Here is a 20,359-nt window from a genome sequence, read left to right on the forward strand (position 1 = left end):
CTGGAGCCAGAGATGAGATAGGCTGCTGAAGAAGCCATGGGGTCTCCCTCTCCTGCTGTGGCCAGGTCCCCTTCCACCAGGTTGCTTGGAAAGGACTCAGGGAAGGAGTCTTAGAGAGCAGTGGGAAAGCAGGGACCTTCAGTCCTTGAAACAGCCTCACTAGGGCAAGACCTACTGGGAAGAGTTGCTGGGATCACTAGGCCTGAGCTGTTTTGGTTTCTTCAAACAAAGAGTTAACTTTTCTGGCACTGGGTGTTTTATTGCTGACCTGCTCCTGACAAACAGCCATTTTGGACTACAACTCCCATGGGTCCCAGCCAGCACGGCCATTTTGAACTACATCTTTTATGGGAGTTTTTAATTATGTGCTCTCTGATGCTTTAATTCTTGTCTTAATCAAAGTTACTGTAATCTCATATGTTTTATACCACCTCTCTGTATTCTTAGAAAAGTGCAGCCAATAAATATTTTAAAATAAACAAAGCCCCAGCACCATATAAGTATTTAAACGAATAAAGAAATCCTGCAACTGTGCTGGCCAATGGGAATTATAGTCCAGAACATCCGGAGGGGACTGGGTTGGGGAAGGCAGCTGTACCCCACAATCTTGAAACAGCCCCAGAGCAATAGGCAAACATTGATTTCCACCCATGGCTGCAAAAGAGCTTTGAGCCAGCCCCATTTATGGGACCCTGGAAGACTAACAGGTATGGGGGACCCTTTGGCCATCCCTGGTATGTTGGCCGACTCCAGCTCCCAGTAGCCAGCAGGCCCAATGGTCAGAGATGATGGAAGTTTGGGGTCCGGCAACATCTAGGGAGGGCCGCAGGCTCACCACTCCCACCTTGCAAGACAGCAATGCCTGTCCGAAAGATACTCACCTGTCCCTGAAGAAATACTTGATGGCCGCCAGCACCACAGTGAGAAGCACCAACAGCCGCAAGAGGTTCAGCTTCTGGGTCCGGTGGAGCGCCATCCCTGCTAGGGAGGAACAGGAGCCACGAAGGGGCATGTCACAGCTCTGTTCAACACAACCCAGACGGGCCAGCAGCAATCTGGATTTTAAGGCTCCACTACACCCACCTTCATGAGATGCCACAGTGCGGGGAGATATGCCCACAGCCCCTCCGCACCCCCAAACCTGCCGTAATCCTAGGCCAAACTGAACTTCTAGAACGTTCTACACACTGAGCGTGCTCCTCGGGAATTATCTGCAAGGAGAAATTGCCACACCCTTTACCAACTAATTAATTGCAAGCGTATCGGTTATATCTTCCTGAGAGCCAACTCACTGTTTCTGTTTGGGTTTGGCACAGATAATTCACCACGGCAACAAATGATAGGGTGATTAATTAAGTTTGGGGAGGGGAGTTCCCTCAAATGGTTGCATGTGGCTGCCATGGTTAGTAGCATGGTTAGCCAGTGTGGTATAACAGTTACAGCGCCTGGACCTAGGAGACCTAGGCTTCGTAATCCTCACTTTCAGATGCATAACCTTGGGCCAGTCGCTGCCTCTGATTAGCCTACCTCACAAGGTTGTGGTGTAGATCAAATGGGGAGAGGGGGAGAACCATGTATATACTACCCTGAGTTCCTTCGGGGGAAAGATAGTGTATAAATGGAATAAATAAATAAAACATCTTTTACCTGATCTAACCAGAGAAGGAGAGATTGGGCTGGCATTAGTGCCCTGCCGGCCCAGGCTGTAAAAGAAACTTGCCCTCTCTGGGAGTGTGAGATTCCCTCTACAGCCCCTTGGGAAAATAATAAGAAACGTAGGTCACATCAAGACCATATATTTAAAGCACTTTGATACCGCTTCAAACAGTCATGGCTTCCCCCAAACAATTCTAGGAACTATAGTTTGTCAAGGATGCTTAGAGGGGCGAAGAGACCCCGTTCCTCTTCCAGGGCTACAATTCCCAGTGTGGCTTCACAGTGGAATCCTCTTCACAGGAAACTCTGGGAACTGTAGTTCTGTGAGGGCCAAGGGGCCTCCTAACAACTCTTAGCACCCATAACAAGCTACAGCTCCCAGAATTATTTGGGGGAAGAAGCCATAACTGTTTAAAGTGGTATCATAGTGCTTTAAATGTATCATGTGAACATGGCCTTAGTTTGGCCTATATAGCAAGTCCTAGCTGCTATGAGTTTTTGTTTCTTCTGTTGTTCATAAATAAACACTACTACTATTTAAATTCTTCTGGCTTCCTAGGATTAGGGCAGGCCTATTCTGAGCTTTCTTCATACAGGGATTGCCCTTTTTTGGGTCAGCAGAAACGGCCTGACAGATCTTGATTCAGAGCAGACTTTTGAAATGGCTCTCAGGTCAAAGGATATCACCCAGAGGTAGGCAGCATCTGCTTTACATGCAGAAGGTCATGGGTTCAATCCCCAGTGGCATCTCTGGGTGTCCCCTGCCTGAATCCCTGGACAGCCATTGCTGCCAGTCAGTGTAAACAATACTGACCTAGATAGACCAATGGTCGGACTCCGTAAAAGGTAGCTTTCTATTTTCCGACTAGTCATTTCCCTGAAATTTGGCTAGATTTATATCCCTCCCAATGTAGCTTCTTGGCCTTGAGTTACAATACTGATAGGACACGTTGCTTTTAATTTACAATTAATAGAAATTTCCAGACAAAATATTGGGGATGGCTCACACCTTCACTATATTACTTAACTATAGCTTTAAATTGCTTTTATGTGTTGTACTTTTATTTTGTTGAGCATCTTTGAGACTCTGTATTGCATAAAAGGAACAGCTAAATCAATCTTATAAACAAATAATAAAGTAACTATGAGGCCATCTAATGCAGTATAACCTAACTGGCAGCCACTCTCTGGGAACCTTAGTCAAAGAGAGCCTTGTTAATGGGAGATGCCCCTGGGGTGTTGAAATTGGGACTTCCTTTTTACAAATCACGCAGTCCTCAAGGGACTGTCTCACCTGAAGGCACCCCAGGCTTTGTGTGTGTCATAATACCTAAGCAAAACAGTACAACTGTTGCTTCAGTAGCTGGGCTTACCTGCTCAATCCCAGCTGGTCCAACGAGAAGAACTAGAGGGACAGCAGCGCTAGCCTAGGGACAGGCGTTCTCAACCAGCAGAGACAGTTGGGTCTCATTGAAGCAGCCCTGCCCTACCAGAGAGCCAAAGGGGGTCAGAAGCACCTAGGAATAGGCATGGAGATAGAAGATCTCAGGAGCATAATACATACCAAACTGTCTATCTACCTGGAGTCTCAAAACAAAGTATGTTGATTTAGCTGTGATTCCTGCATTGCAGGAGGTTGTACTAGGACGACTCTTTGGTTGCCTTCCAGAACTATGATTGCCAATTCTGAGAGCCAAGGGTGATTCTTCCAAGCCCCATTCCTGGCCAAATCGCCAAAGGATTTGTAGTTAAGTGCCCACTAGCAGACCTAGAAAAAGCCAGGCAACTCTCAAGTGCTGAAACTACGCAGCATGCAACAGGATATGCCATGGTGACTGTGAGCATGTGTCAAAGCTTACTAGGAGCTTAGTGAACTGGGCTCTGGGACCAAGACCACCTTGGCTGCCCTGGTTATATATTTATTTATACCATTTCTACACTGTTTGGAATGCTCTCCCCAAAGAGGCTTGCCTGGCGCCATCATTGCATGTCTTTAGGTGCCAAGCAAACACATTCCTCTTTACCCAGGCCTTCAGCCAATACATAATCTATAGTCTGTTAAAGGTGTGGGGGAGGGGCTGTTATTGTGATTATTTTATTATTATGCTGCCTATTATTATGTTTTGTATTATGTTTTATTATTATGCTTCTTAAAATATTTTTAATGTACACTGCCTGGGATCTTTGATCAAGGGTGGTATATAAGTCAAATTATTGTTATTATTATTATTATTATTAATAATAATAAAGCCTGGTTGACATCAGGCAGTGAGGGTTGTTGCCTATGCGAGTCCTACTCAGAGGAGACTCATTGAAAATAATGGGCATGACTGGGGTCCATTTATTTCAATGGGTCTACTCTTAGAGTATAACTTAATTAGATACAACCCAACTTCTGAGCAATAGAGAGAAGCCTTCCCCAACCTGCAGCCCTCCAGAGTTTAGCCATGGTAGAGAGACATTGCCTCCAATTCAGAGGTATAGTGGTCTGGGGACATGGGGTAGGTCAAAGATCTGCTACTATTTCTGCAGCAGCATCTGTCTCCAGCATCCTAAAGCTGCCCAATCACCACAAAAGGGGAGCTTCTTAGCCAATGAGAAGACGTCTTCTCACCCTTTCTGGCCATTGGAGCCAGTCAGAGTGAAGGTGGTGTGTCAGCCACTGAGGATAGGCTCCTAGGATCTCTCTGGAGAAGGCGCAGGAAGAAGTCCAAGGAGTTGTTCCATATGCTCCAAAGCTGAGTACAGTGGTACCTCGGGTTACATATGCTTCAGGTTACAGACTCCGCTAACCCAGAAATAGTACCTCGGGTTAAGAACTTTGCTTCAGGATGAGAACAGAAATCATGCTCCGGCAGCGCTGCAGCAGCAGGAGGCCCCATTAGCTAAAGTGGTGCTTCAGGTTAAGAACAGTTTCAGGTTAAGAACGGACCTCCGGAACGAATTAAGTACTTAACCCGAGGTACCACTGTACAGTATTTAGGAGCACTGACAACACAATGTGCTTCAGCTTCAAGAGAAAGGTGTGCCAGTTCTGTTACATAAAATGCAACGTCAAGGAAAACACAACTTCAGTCTCTCTGAAAGAAGATATTGGAACACTCCAAACCATTTGCCCACATATGTGCATGGAAAACAGTAGATCTAGCTGAAAGGCAACACCAAGAGACCTGTATTGATAGTTGCAATACATCCCTCTTTAAGTTTATTGTATAATCCTGGAAAGTTGTATAACCTAAGAAGGGACGTGGCTGTGACTATCGTAAAGGGATCCCACGCTCCTGAATTTGCCACTACACTGCTGCTCCAATTCCCAGCTTCTCTGCTTGGCATCCTCATCTCTGAGCAAAATGCCCTTTGCTGCCATTCAGCTAGGGTGAACTGGGGACTGCTGTCTTGACAGATCACACTGGGAATCGCAGCCCCATGTAATATCGCTAATGGGCTCCTCTGCCTGCCCAGCTGCCATCTGACAAGGTCCTGCAGCTGCTCAGGAAGGTTCAATCATCAGAAAAGGGCTGCAGACAAAATGCCAAAGACAGCATTTTCTCCCGCAATGGATGGATTATAGGGCAAGCGGGATTATGGGTGGGGTGCTGCAGGGGATCTTTACTTCTAAGGCCAGATGACATTGGGACTCACATCAAATGACGTGGAGAGGGGTGTGTGGCGATGGTGGAATCAGCCCCAGGGACGCTGCAGAACATCTGAACATCTCAAAAGACATTTTTGGAAAAGAATCAACAAATGCTTTTTTATTGTTGTGTCTGCTGCCTTAAGCTCCTTCGGGAGGGAGGGCAGGATATAAATCCAAATCAATAAATATTTCAGTGCTGGTGATCAGTTACAGTGGTACCTTGGTACTCGAACGGCTTGGCTCCTGAACAAATCAGCTCCTGAACACCGCAAACCCAGAAGTGAGTGTTCCGGTTTGCAAACGTTTTTCAGAAGCCCAACGTCCGACACGGCTTCCGATTGAGTCCAGGAAGCTCCTGCAGCTAATCGGAAGCCGTGCCTTCGTTTTCGAACCGTTTTGGCCATCAGACAGACTCCCAAGATGGATTAAGTTCAAGAACCAAGGTACCACTGTAGTATCCTCTACTGCCCCTGAGCACAGCTGGCTGGTTTGGGGAGGCCTAGAGCAGGCTGTGTGACATAAGCAGCATTTCTGCTGCCTGAGGCAGCTTCTTCAATCTACCTCCTGGTAGGGCTGGCCTCTGCTGCAGTGATCGCTACCTACTTGGGTGGCTTTAAAAGGCAAATTCATGGAGGCAATTCTCAATGGCTACTTGCTATGATGGCTGTGTACTGCCTCTAATATCATAGGACGGATGTCTCTCAGAGACTGGGATTTGGAATCACAAGCAGTGAGGGTGCTGCCGTTGCACTCATTGCTAAATGTGGGCTTCTTCCCTTTCGGACATCTTGTTGGCTGACATGAAGAAAGGATGTTGGTCCGATCCAGCAACGCTGTTTTGATATTCTCCTGAAACAACACCCCCTTACATGGGGAAAGGGCAGGTGACCAGACTATGGAAAATCTAGGGGCCTAACACCACTGGGACCTCAAGCCAGGGGTATACATTTTCTTGGAATGTGCAAAGTATTCTGAGCTTTTACATTTCTGTGTCTACAAACAAATAACACCTTGGCTGAAAGGGGGAGTGCCGATCTACTTGTCAGCAGTTCCCCTTACATAAGAAGAGCCTGCCGGATGAGGCCAATGGCTCATCTAGTCCAGCATCCTGTTCTCACAGTGACCAACCACATGCTTGTTTTCTTGCAAGCAGAATCCGAGCACAAGAGCAACTCTCCCCTCCTGCAGTTTACACAAAAAAATACACCTCTTGCACAGACGTCAAAAATGCATTGTGAAAAACACTTCCTTTTGTCAGTCCTGAATGCAATGCAAGCCACAACCATCACATAATTTAAAATCATCTTGTTCCATTGTTTAGATACTGTCTATAATTTAAAAGGGACGCGGGTGGCACTGTGGGTTAAACCACAGAGCCTAGGACTTGCCAATCAGAAGGTCGATGGTTCGAATCCCTGTGACGGGGTGAGCTCCCATTGCTCGGTCCCTGCTCCTGCCAACCTAGCAGTTTGAAAGCACGTCAAAGTGCAAGTAGATAAATAGGTACCGCTCCAGCGGGAAGGTAAATGGCGTTTCCGTGCGCTGCTCTGGTTCACCAGAGTCATGCTAGCCACATGACCCGGAAGCTGTACGCCGGCTCCCTCGGCCAGTAAAGCGAGATGAGCGCCGCAACCCCAGAGTCGGCCACGACTGGACCTAATGGTCAGGGGTCCCTTTACCTTTATAATTTAAAAAGTAAGAAGAGTCTGCTGGATCAGACCAAAGGAGGCCCATCTAGTCCAGCATCCTCGTCTCACAGTGACCAACCAGATGCTTGTATTCCTGCAAGCAGAATTCAAGCCCAAGAGCAACTCCCCCTCCTGCAGTTTCCAAAAACTGGTATTCAGAAGCATTTCTGCCAACTATGGAGGCACAGCACAGCCATCATGACTAGTAGCCTTCAATAGCCCTCTCCTCCACTAATCCTCTTTTAAAGCCATCCAAGTTGGTGGCCATCACTGCTTCCTGTGGGAGGGAGTTCCATAGTTTAACAATGCACTGTGTGAAGGACTTTCTTGATGCTGGGTAATTGATCTGTTGCCGTCTGCAGCCATTTGAAGCCCTTCTCGCCTCTGTCGCTGCTTTGCATGCCATCTGGCCAAGTCCCTACTCCGTTTAAAAACTGTGATTTCTATTTAAGGGAGCAGGAATTCCCTGGGCATTGTCATCACCGCATGCTACTCCTCCTGCACCTCTCGAAACAGAAAAACGTTCAGTAACACACACACTTCCTGCAAGAAAGAGTGGAGAGGGCAGGGTGACAGAGTTTCTGCCCTCTGGGAATAACGCTCTGTGGAATCTCCATGGTGCTGCGTTAGCTAATTACTAGTGTGGGGAGCAAGGAAACTCTGTTCCAGGTTTTTTTTTGGCAACATGTCAGAGCACAGAGGAGTGTCTCCTGGGAAAGATGCACAATTTGAGGGCTGTGATTTGCTCAGCTGCAGCAGGAGTGCACAAGCCAAGATGGATTCTGAGAACATCTGGATTGTTTTCCTGGAGTGGTCCATCTTCTAACAGCAAGCAAGACTGATGCCTACAGTATGTTCACAGGGAGAACATGAAGGATATGGCCATGCTTTGTCCCCAGCATCTGGCATTTAAAGGTCTAAGGGGGGAGGAGAGCCTTTTCATCCACGCCTAAACTAACCCCTTTACACAAAAAAAGACACTACTTTTTCTTGCACAGAAGTCAATAATGAATTGTGAAAAACACTTCCTTTTGTCAGTCCTGAATGCAATGCAAGTCACAGCCATCGCATAATTAAAAACCATTTCGTTTCATTGTTTAGATACTGTCTACAATTTAAAAAGCAAGAAGGGTTTGCTGGATCAGACCAAAGGAGGCCCTTCAAGTCCAGCATCCTGGTCTTACAGTAGGTTGTACTGTATTCCCGCCAGCAGAATCTGAGCATAAGAGCACTCTCCCTTCAACCATGAGGGCTGTGTTCAGCCACTGAAAACCATTTGATTGGAATCACAAGTGGAGAGAATGCTGTTGTGCTCAGTTCCTGTTTATAGACTTCCCCCTGGGGCATCTGGTTGGCCATTATGAGACTAGGATGCTACACTAGATGGGCCACTGGCCTGATGCAGAAGGCTCTTCTTGTGTTCTTAACAGATTCCTTGCCACATTTGACATTTTAAAAATAGTTTTTACTGGGGCTTTCTTTTTAAGTTGTTGACCACCTTATGTTATTTTCTATGCAAGTGTGGTTGATAAATATTTATTTTTAAAAAAAAAAAAAAATATATTGTCACTTGCCATCTACACCAGTGGGTGAAGTTGGATGGGGGGGGGAATCCCCCTTCCCAGCCATCACACCCCCCGATCTTTTCTCTTCTGGTATTTGAGTCCCTGCACACGTCAACAACTAGAACAACCCAAGAAATGCACAAGAGCAAATGTTCCCAGCCTTAGAATGCCACGTTTTGAAATGAAACAAGTGGATGTTGCAAATGCAACAGTAGCAAGAAAATTAGAAGCCAATAATGCAGCCAGGAAAATAAAGGCACCTTTAGAGTTGACTATATAAGTTCCTTTCTGGCCAGCTGCTAAGCTGAACAAAAATAGGGAAGGAAAGGATGGGGAGGAAGGGAGGCAAGATGGGCACAATGGATAGAAAGTTTGGAATAGCCTGACAACGGAATGGATTGGAGGGGAAGGCCCCAGGGCATTTTGCTGACCCAGGCGAAAGATGAGATGGTGTCCAGTTCCAATTCTACGCACAGGCACAGAGGCATCTGCAGAAGGACAAGAGAGACAGCCCCCCTCCCAAGCCATTATCTGCCATGCTAGTTAAGTTTGCTTCTTGGTTTGGAGTATTTACTCCCCCCCCCTTCCTGGAAAAACTCCTGTATATGCTCATGTCGAGGAGCTGACCATACTGGTGTCTGCATCTTGCTTCAACCCTGGGGATGAGGCTGCATCATCAACTGAGTGTACGGGTTGCACCATCCCACCCTCTAACACTTTGCTGTTGCTCTCTGCCATCCCACCTCCCAGCATCTGCCATTTGAAACGGTAGCCTCACTTTGCCCAATGAAAGAGCCAGCCTTGTTAGGCCATCCTTAGTACAAAGGGATCTCACCTTCCAGCAGAGGCTTGAGGGGACAGAGAAGGAACAGTCCCTTCCCATGTGGAAAGATGAAAGCCAGCCAGAAATTTTTCAGCTCTGCTTCTAGCGCTGATCAGAGCAGAAGGTCCCTCAAAAGTAGAGGGAGAGGAGAAGTGGAAGAAAATCCTGATGGTCCTCTTGGAGTAGCCGGAGGTTTATTTTAGGCAATTTCCAGCTTTGCTCATAGCAAAACTCTGCATGTACGCCTCCCCCTTCTGTGCTGTCTGCCCTTACAAGGGACCCGTCTGCTCGTATCAGCGGGCTTTCATATTCTCAGAGGAGGAGGAGACATTCCTTCCTCTGTTGCAGCCCTGGAACTTTTTGTACCAAGGATGGGCAGAATCTCATAAAGGTTGCAATGCTGAGTGGTTAGTGTGTCAGACTAGGAGTTTGGAGACCAGGGTTCAAATCGCCACTCAACCATGAAGCTCACTGGGTGACTTTGGGCCAGTCGCTGTCTCTCAGCCAGTCTAGTGAGATATCACAAGGTTGTTGTAGGGATTACGGTAATTTAGGAGGGAAAGAACCACGTACAGCACCTTGAGCTCCGTGGAGAAAAGTGTGGGTTATAAATGCAATCACTCACTCACTCACTCACTCACTCACTCAATAAGAGAGAGGCTTCCTGCTGTGTGAAGATCTTTAGGTCTGCAGGTCTATAGCACAAACCATAGTTTTAGGGTGGTGGTGGTTGTTGTTGTTATTCATTTCATGCATGAATCACTACCCAGAGACCTCCCAAAGCGATTTATAATATAACAGAAAATAGAAAGCAGCTACATCTATCAAAGCAACTTTAAAAAGCAATTATATACGTAAAAAAAACAGAGTGCATAAATAAAATCAATTCACGTCCAAGACAGACACCGACTGGGATAAAGATTTTAGAAGGCTGGTTTTATTTTAGAGGTTTGCAGAGTTAAAGTGGATCAAAGTGTTCTTAGTGCAAGCAACCCACTTTAAGAACAAAGAATCTGACTTTTTGTGGTTTGGAAAGTGCCAGGAAAATGTGGGGCAAACAAACAACAAACGGGAAGGTGCCCAGAAGGCAGGGGATTGGGTGTTAGACAAATTCATGGCGGAGAGAGCTTTCGATAACCACTAGCCATGATGGCTACGCTCTGCCTCCAGTTGTCAGAGGCAGGGAATGCTTCTGCTGGAAACCCTTGCAGTTGAGAGTGCTTTTGTGCTCAGACCTTGCCTGCAGGATTCCCACAAGAGGCATCTGGTTTGCCCCTGTGAGAACAGGATGCTGGACTAGATGGGCCACTGGCCTGATCCAGCTGTAGGGGTATTCTTATATTCTCAACTGGTTTTCTGACAGAAGACTGTGCTTTTTATCCCCTCTTTCCTACCTTCCCAGGTATTGAAGGAGCGTCTCCACCCCCATCGTTCAACCCGGACACTGAGGTCCGGCTCCAAGGGCCTTCTGGCGGTTCCCTCATGGCGAGAAGTGAAGTTACAGGGAACCAGGCAGAGGGCCTTCTCGATAGTGGCGCATGCCCTGAGGAACGCCCTCCCATCGGATGTCAAGGAGATAAACAACTATCTGACTTTTAGAAGACATCTGAAGGCAGCCCTGTTTAGGGAAGTTTTTAATGACTGATGTTTTAATGTATTTTTAATCTTTTGTTGGAAGCCACCCAGAGTGGCTGGGGAAACCCAGCCAGATGGGTGGGGTATAAATAAATTGTTGTTGTTGTTATATCAAAATATTGTGCCTGGCAAGGGCATGAGTCAAAAGGTCTCATCCTGTGGCTCTCAGCCAAGGGTGGGCAGCCCTAGCACAAAATGCTTGCCCAAAAGACCCCAGTGGAGCACGAGATGGAGCAGGCTAAGGTGCTGGGGGGAGAAGGAGAGCCTAGCTGCTGGCTGGCAGCAACAATTTGAATCTATGGTGACCTTTACAGCTACCTTGAGTGTAAGCTTGATGTTTGTGTCTGCTACCAGTGCTGACTGTTGCTTTATCTAGTGTTGAGATTGTGCAGTACCAGGCAGGATATGACTGTTGATGTTGGCAATGAGTGGATGGAAGTCGTACTCAACTCTCCAGGTACAGCTCTGGCCTCTCTCAGGTGAGAGAGGAGAGAGGAGTATTAGATGTCCCAGAGGAGATGGGGAATGAATCCATCAAATTAGGAGTGGATCTTATTTCTGTATGCTTGGCATTGCGTTGTCATATTGCTGAGTGTGAGTGGCTTACGTATCTATTTCATGTTTATGGATATGGATACGTATCCATGAGTGGCTGGGGCAACCCAGCCAGAGTTGCAGGGTATAAATAATAAAATTATTATAATAACTATTATGGTGCAGTGCATGTATTTTGATACGGTGTTGCTCTACTTATTTGGTGCACACACACACACAATATGCTCTTTGGTTTTATCTATTTCATGTCTATGGATATGGATACAGCCTATGTATTTTGACATGGTGTTACTGTGCTTATTTTGCGTATGTACATACTTATATATCAGGCCTGGCCTGTCCATGAGGCAGACTGAGGCAGCCACCTCAAGCAGTGCAATCCAGGGGGCATCTCTGTGGGTGCGTCCCCCTAGTGCACTTCCAAGATCTTGTGAGAGTCTCACAAGAGCCCTGCAAGATTGCAAAGAGGCCTCACACAACCTTCCAGACAGCCTGGTAAGGGGGGCTTTGGTGGGGAAGGCGGCATAAAGTGTGTAGGGCAGCACCTTTCCCTTTCGCCTCAGGTGGCAAAATGGAATGGGTCGCCTCAGTGTACAGACACACTTCTGCATTTATCTATTGTAAACAGCTTCAATATCTTTTAGACCAGTGGTTCCTAAACCTTTTCAACTGCCCCCTTAGTTGCATAATCTCCTCCCCAGTGCCCTCTACCCTACCCTAAAGAAAGTATTATTCAGAACATCAGTTTGCAGAACTCATTAAGGAAGATAACAACACGATAAAATTCAAAACGGGAACAATCAAAGGCACATTTGTTCCAAATCCAATTAAAACTATGTGGTTTAATTAATGCAAAAAAATGGATGCAGTTCATTCAGCGTTGCCAGCTTTTCAAAGTCTGATAGTCATTTACACCTCCAGCACCCCCTTGCTGCCCCCTTCCCTTTAGTCTAGGTCAGGGGTCAGCAAACTTTTTCAGCAGGGGGCCGGTCCACTGTCCCTCAGACCTTGTGGGGGGCCAGACTGTTTTTTTTGGGGGGGGGGAGAACAAATTCCTATGCCCCACAAATAACCCAGAGATGCATTTTAAATAAAAGGACACATTCTACTCATGTAAAAACACACTGACTCCCGGACCGTCCACAGGCCAGATTTAGAAGGTGATTGAGCCGGATTCGGCCCCCAGGCCTTAGTTTGCCTACTTATGGTCTAGGTCTCTAGGAGTTAATCCCACCACCCACTGTTTTAGATAGTAAGTGATATATAAATGAAAATAATAAGAATAATAAAAACACAGAGGACTGGATAAATGATCTAACCTCCCTGTTCACTTAGTGCAAGGAACTCAGGATGAGTGCACGATTAATAAGTCATCGGGAGGAGCCTCGTTTCATACTTCTTCCATCCCACATTGAGACAAGGGCCAAACCAAATGACCCCATTAAATGCCTGATTACATTTAAAGTGTCTACTTTTTTCCCTTTTCAGCAACTGGCTACTGCAGCTCCTCAACTGATTGCTCAAAACTGGGAGGGTTAGGATAATTTGCAGTTATCCATTTGGAGACAGAAAGTTGGGACAATGGAAAAGCTGACTAAACAGTCAAAAGCACTGAACGGGCGGCGAGCAGAAAATGATTTTTTTGAACGGTGGTATGCCTTTATGACATGCGTATTAGAAAATGATTCAGATGTAGAAATGCCCACAGTGAAGGCCCAACCGTGGCAGGGTGTATCTGGTACACTTCATTCTTGTAAGGAGAGAAGGAGTCAATTAAGTTTGTTTGGGGGTTTGCAATGTTGTCATTCTTAGATTTATTTATTTTTAATGCAACACACAAACACCAATAAGCAGTGAGGGGGGCAGAGGGAAATCAGGACTGGGGTGTGTAGAGAGAGGTTAACCCTTTCCCCACCAATACATGCCCAAGAAAAATGGAAGCTGACGTGGGCCAAAAAGGGTCGTTTAATCCAATCCCCTCCAATGAATGATGTGCTGTATTCTCTTCTCTCTCTCTCTTTTATATAATGAATGCTATTTCAGGCTTTGACCCAGGATGAGGCAACTTCAACCCTCCATATATTTGTTGGACTACAGCTCCCGTCATCCCTGATGCTGCATGGGGCTGATAGGAATTAAGAGTCCACCAATATTCGGAGGGCTAAAATGGATGGTGCAGACCTATTTGGTTTTATTTTATGCTGGTAGTTTGTTGCAGCCAAATGAGGGAAGAGGTTTTGCATAGGTTGTGGTTCTAATAAACAAACAACAACAACAACACACACAACACGAACTATCCTATTTGTCCTGGAAGGGAGGCATTCTTGTCGGGACTGCTCTAGCAGGCTTTGGACCATCGGAGAGGGTGCTTGTTTCCAGCTATGCTGTATTTTCCACCTCTGTTGCTACGTTCTAACAATACTTTAGACGGCTAAGTTCTAACAATACCCTAAACGGCCTCGGTCCAGTATATCTGAAGGAGCGTCTCCACCCCCATCATTCTGCCCAGACACTGAGGTCCAGCACTGAGGGTCTTCTGGCAGTTCCCTCGCTGCGAGAAGCCAAGTTACAGGAAACCAGGCAGAGGGCCTTCTCAGTAGTGGCACCCGCCCTGTGGAACGCCCTCCCACCAGATGTCAAAGAGAAGAACAACAACTAGACTTTTAGAAGATATCTGAAGGCAGCCCTGTTTAGGAAAGCTTTTAATGTTTGATGCATTACTGTATTTTAATATTTTGTTGGAAGCTGCCCAGAGTGGCTGGGGAAGCCCAGCTAGATGGGCGGGGTATAAATAATAAATTATTATAATTATTACTAGAGGTTGCTGAGTCTGCACAATTCACTTGCCAACCAACTTTCCCTCATTCCTAATCAAACCCATTACATCTTCCCCATCCATCCCCCCACAGCTCATAACAAGCACTTTAAAAAAAACAATTTTTTTCAAATATTTTAAACTAGAAAAACAAAATCTTTACAAATTCAATCTACATTTCCCTTGACTTTCCTTCTTTCTGCAGTTGCTTAATTTATATCTTTTCATTGCTGCGTATCCTGTTCAAATCTATTTGCTTAATTTTCTCCTTATCTTTCCTATTTACTGTATTTTTCAGTGTATAACACTCCCCCGTGTATAACACAACCCCTATTTTTTGGGACTCCAAATAAAGAAATACCCCATATGCACTATCCGTGTATAAGATGACACCCCCTCCACCATTTTAAACTTGAAAAAATAGAGGGGAAATATAGTCTTATACACGGAAAAATACAGTAATCATTTCTTACTGCACGTGTTTATATCAATCCTGGTAAAGGTTTTACTTTGTTTACAGTATATCTTCAAGTAATCAATACATTTTCCTCATTCTATTTTTAAAAGCATCTCTTCTTGTTTTCCTGTTCTTCCAGTAAGTTTCACCATTTCACACACACCCCAACAAGCTCTTTTTAAAGGAGGGGATGAGGTGCTTCCCACAGTGAGTTAGCAAGCCCTTGTACTTCTTCGTTAAACACGCTTGCAGGGACGTTTCAGGAGGAGAAGAGGCTCCACAGAGCGGCTTGCTAAACTGCCGTATGAAGTGCCTCTGCCCCCCATCTTATATCGCCACATGTGGTGGCCACACAAAACTACCTATCAGCAGCGGTGCAAACTGCTGGGTGAGGCGACAATCTTACATTTTATATAGGCAGATAAGAGAACATTACCCACTCTGCAGGCCCAGAACCAGAGGATGCTCGTCGGTGAACAGGCTCTCCCGCAAGGAAATGAAAGTAACCTCAAGATTAAGCTGAAGGGCGGAGGCTTGGCTGCCAGCCACAGCAACTGGAAACAATATTTAACTCTATTGTTACCCATTGCTATATCAACGGGCTTGGTTGCCACCGTTGTGGGGTGGGGGCCAGCAGGGGCTACTGTGCTGCAGTTGCTGTTTCCTCTGAAGCCAAGAATCTCCAGCAGCCCTCATCCCCAGGGTCTTCCTTCCAAGCCCTAGTGCTTTTTTCCAGGGGTATTCAGTCAAGGTTACACAGTACCAGCATTTTTATTTATGTATCTCTATTTATTTTATTTTTTTTAGAAAGGTTAAACGTGTGTCACTGTAACTCCATGGTGAATACCGGCACCTTTTTTGCTTTTTTAAAAAATGACCAGCCCCATACCCTTGCCCCACACATTATGTTGGACTTTGTAGTGGGCACAGAAGGGGTGTGTGGAGTTGCCAGTGGGCATGGTGCACCCTTTTCCATATATGCCCCCCCCCAGTCTAACAGAACCAAGCATTATGAGGGGCCCAGCCAAAGCACTCTGCGCACAGCTGGGAACCTCCTCACAAGGTCAGCAAACACAGGAGACCAAAGAACAGATTAATAATTAAAACAGATACACACTTGCACAAACCACACAAACACCTCCCCCCCCCCCAGCTTTCCTTGACTAACCTTCCTCCGAAAAAAAAGACAGAGCCAACTGTGTCTCACACGGGGTGGGGGTGGGGAGTGTGCATGTGTCTGTATAATACAGACTATAATACAGTGCTTTTTTTCTTTAAAAAATGTTTAAGGGTACTCTCATTTTGACTCAAGAAAATCACCATTTTGTAGTTCAAATCGGGGGGAAATAAATACAGTAAGTGGACAAAAGTACAAAGATTCACAAAATGTTTAGGGGTATGCGTATCCCAGCGTACCCCCAGGGGGGAAAAAGCACTGCACCTATACAGTAATCTTATATCCAAATGCCAAGCACTTTATTCTTACAGGATGCATAAGACGAAGGCCAACAAGCACCCAGGCTGCAGCATGCCCGTTTGAGAGTGCATCTACATCAATTAAACTGGTTGAATTCTAGATTAATTGTCATGGCACTTCCTTCCCTGCTCCCCCCCCCCCCACAACATATAGGGAGTTTGTTAGAACAATGCCAAGGTCCCTGGTTGCCGGTCCCAAGCCCCTCCCCGTCGCCTTTCCTAGAAGGCAGGACAGCGAGACAAGTCTGAATATCTTTTGAAGTCATCTTGCAGGTGCCAAAGCCAGCTTTGCTAATCTGTGGGGAGGGTGGTAGTTTAAAGATAATAATGTGATGATGATCAGAATGCTTTAGATTATAAAGGACTCCTGCTTTCTGTTATGCACCAGGCCTCTTCCAAGGTTGTTGGGGATATAGAGGATATAGGGCACAGGAAGCAGATGCAGTTGGCAGGACAGTTCCACCCCCACCCCCAAACCCTCTCTGCATGATCTGGGCAAAACGGAAATCAATTCTAACCAACCTCCTGCCACAATAAGCTGGTGGCACGCCAGAGCCTCCCCCCAAAACACTTCCTCCTCCAACCTTCTTGCCCCCCTCCCTGAGAGATAGATCCTTTGTACTAAGTACCTCGGTTGGCATGGGGCAAATGCCTGCCTCCCCATAGCCAACAGCTGTGCCCCCTTTCCATTAACCCCTTCCTCCCCCACCGGGCAGAAGCACCTGCTCCCCTGCTCATGCCATCCTATGCTGGTGGTGCCCACAGACTCCTGCCAGCTTCCATGCCCTGCGCTCATTAAATGCCATCTAGCTGCGCATTGGCAAGCTCTCTCTCCGTCATGGCACCGCCAAACAGGCCTCCGCAGCCTGTGCCAACCGCCCCCGCCCCCACCCCAAGCCTGGCACTGGAAGGTTATTCCAGCCCCAGTGCCCCCAGAAGCACCCCGGGACTACTCTTTGCACCCCATTCTGGGGTAGGGGTGGGGAGAGGGACCCCCCTCTCAGCTTCTTGCCCCCCGCCACCCCGCGTCATCGGCTGCCCGCTCCGCATGCCACCCACGCGCCCAGGTAGTTTTACCTGCCGCTCCTGGGATTCCGATCTGGCAGCGGGGAGACGCAGCGGCCGCGCCGAGCCCCTTCCACCTGCCGGCAGCCTCTTCCTACCTGGCCCGGCCAGGTGCGCCCAGCAGCCGCGAGCAGCCGCTCCGGCATCGCCCAGCCCTGCAGCGGGAGCCGGTTCGGGGGCGGAGCAGCCAGGAGACGCCCTCCCATCGAGCAGCAGGAGCGGGGAGGGAAGCCCCGAGGCCGCCTGGCAAGGGCGAGAGGTGCCAGCCAGTGAAGGAAGAGCAGCATTATGGCAGAGAAGAGAGCAGCCTTCGCTCATCCACCCCCGCAAAAAAAGAAGAAAAGAAGCTGGTGCCCTCCAGGTGTTTTTGCATTACAGTTCCCATTGCCTAGCCTCCCTCCGGATGGGAGTTGTAGTCCAAAAACTCCCATGGGAGTTATAGTCCTACAACATCTGTCGGGGGCCAGATGTGAGGAGGGAAAGGGAGCTGGAAGATGATAGTGGTCACATCCATACAAGACCTTCAAAGCACTAACAGCCACAGCTTCTTCCAAAGAATCCTAGGAACTGTAATTTGTAAAGGGCCTTGACAGCTGCTAGTACAGGCACCCCCAAACTCGGCCCTCCCTATGTTTTTTGGGACTACAATTCCCATCATCCCTGACCACTGGTCCTGTTAGCTAGGGATGATGGGAGTTGTAGTCCCAAAACAGCTGGAGGGCTGAGTTTGGGGGTGCCTGACCTGGGAACCTTTGGCATGCAAAGCAGGGGCTCTGCCACTAAGCTTGTGGAACAGAAGGAGCTACTTCCGATTGCTCTGCCCCTGATATCTCCCACCCCTCTCTTAATCAAATCTCTGCCTTAGGGGTCTGTCCTATCTTGAGTCAGAACAGTAGTCCATCTAGCTCAGTATTGTCTGCACTGACTGGCAACAGCTCTCCAGGATTTCATTCATGGTTCTCTCCCAGACCTACCTGGAGATGCCATTGGGGGCTGAACCTGGGACCTTCTGCAGGCAAAGAGATCCATAAAACACTGAGCCATAGCCCTTTGTGTGGGACCTGGCGCTGCTCAACCCAAGCCCTGAGGAGGGGGACATACAATTTCCAAAAAGACAGGTGCAGGGGCTCAAGGCACCATCTCCTCACACATGGTTCCCTTGCCTTTGACCCCATGCAGTGATGGCTGGTGTCAATTGGGAATGATGGGGTGGAATGCAAGAAGCCCAGCAGTAGGTTGCGCCAAGAGCCAATGACAAGCAAAGCCAACTCTAGTTCTGTCCCTGTCCTCATCCTCCTTGTAAACTCAGCAGGGAGGAAGCAAATTGGCAGTGCTACCCTCTAGACTGGTTTTGAGTAAGCAGCTAGCCAGGAATTGGCCAAGGGCAGGGCAAGACTGGTGGTGGAGCAGTGCCCAATTTGCCCCAATGGGCCAGCACCCACTGATCCAACGTATGAGTGGTGAGCTGAAGACACGGCACTCCACACATGCTCAGGAGCTCTTTCTCTGTAGTGTCACATCACATTTTCCAAGGCTGAGCTCCAAGACTGGAAAAGGAGGGTTCAGGAGCTGAGGCCAGGCAAGAATCGAGCCCTGCATGTTTTAGGTTATGTGTACAAAAAGAGTAATCACAGGTCAGTGACCTAACAGTATGAACACACGTCATCTCTGGGGCTTTTGAAAATGATCATAATAACCAGAACAACTCACAGCATGCTCAGTTTGGCATGTATATGTGATACGTTTAATTTATTAATAGTCATACTTTTATTCAAAGGAGGAAAAGGTGGGCCTCAAGGCCTTCTCCCCATTCCTCATTTCATCCTGACAGCAGCTTTGTGAAGCAGGCTAGGCTGGGTGATGGTAACTGGCCAAAGTCACCCATGGTTGAGTGGCGATTTGAGCCCATGTCTCCCAGGTCCTAGTCCAAACCCTAACCACTACACCACACTGTCTCTCAGGCACACTGTCTGGGGTTGCTGAGAACTGTAGTGCAAAACATCTGGAGGACACTCGGCTGGCTTCTGCCCCCTGCGCATGCTGAAACAGCCCTCCATAAAATTTCTGACGAGCTCCTCACCTCCATATCCAACAATATGGCACTAGATCCTTATCCCTCTTGATCTCTCAGTACAATTTCTCCTGCTTGACTCCCCTTTTACCCTAGGACTTTCATGTTTCTTTTTTATTCTATTGTCATTATTTTGAGCGTGTTTTTTTTTTACTATAAAGCAGAGGTCAGCAAACTTTTTCAGCAGGGGGCTGGCCCACTGGCCCTCAGACCTTATGGGGGGCCGGACTATATTTGGGGGCGGAATGAACAAATTCCTATGCCCCACAAATAACCCAGAGATGCATTTTAAATAAAAGCACACATTCTACGCATGTAAAAACATGCTGATTCCCGGACCGTCTGTGGGCCGGATTTAGAAGGTGATTGGGCCGGATATGGCCCCCGGGCCTTAGTTTGCCTTCCCATGCTATAGGAACAAGTAGAAACAAATTGAGGTTTACAACACGCAGCACAGAGCAATTTAAATCCCCAGCAATGTAAATCATTCCAGGGGGGTGTTAAATGCACAATTGTGCAAAAACATGAGAGTCATTTCGCTATGTTCTTATTGAAGCCAAGTATGACTATACTGTATACTGGAGGAACAATGGGATGATTGTGTTCTGCCTTATTAGCACAGGAGATAAAGTGATGCCAAATTGCACACAAAAAATTGTCCTGTGTGCTTTGTCCCCTGACAACCTTTTAACGCTGGGGAGATCTTTTCAAGCGAGGTTGCTTGCCATATTTTACTAATAATTTAGATTTGTCAAAGGGAAGGTTTCCCCAGAATTTAGCAGCAGACACCAAAAGGTGAGTAACAATTGGGTTTTGAAATTGTGCTGCTGCAGTAGAAGGAGGTAAGTGGGGAAAAGGCAGCTGTCTGGAAGAGGGAAAGTGGGGAGAGGTACTGCTCCCCTTGTGAAAGCAGTTG

General features: G+C 47.2%; 1 protein-coding gene across 6 annotated transcripts in view; it reads right to left on the reverse strand.

The window, feature by feature from the left end:
- LOC308463378 (hexosaminidase D-like) overlaps positions 1 to 17,580 on the reverse strand; it is a 40,305-nt gene extending 22,725 nt beyond the window's left edge. Inside the window, exons 1-3 of one of the 6 annotated variants that reach the window (XM_080981710.1) lie at positions 17,385 to 17,580; positions 3,030 to 3,173; positions 882 to 978 (exon numbers count right to left, since the gene is read on the reverse strand). In XM_080981710.1, the coding sequence (XP_080837836.1) occupies positions 882 to 976 (95 nt within the window). In that variant the 5' untranslated portion in view covers positions 977 to 978; positions 3,030 to 3,173; positions 17,385 to 17,580. Of the gene's footprint in view, positions 1 to 881; positions 1,579 to 3,029; positions 3,174 to 17,384 lie in introns of those variants that run through there. The other 5 variants (XM_080981709.1, XM_080981711.1, XR_013979564.1 and 2 more) reach the window with 5 other exon arrangements.
- Positions 17,581 to 20,359: the final 2,779 nt, after the last annotated feature.

The sequence above is a fragment of the Podarcis pityusensis genome (assembly GCF_964106645.2).
Source record: "Podarcis pityusensis genome assembly, chromosome: 14".
NCBI classification, from domain to species: Eukaryota; Metazoa; Chordata; class Lepidosauria; order Squamata; family Lacertidae; genus Podarcis; species Podarcis pityusensis.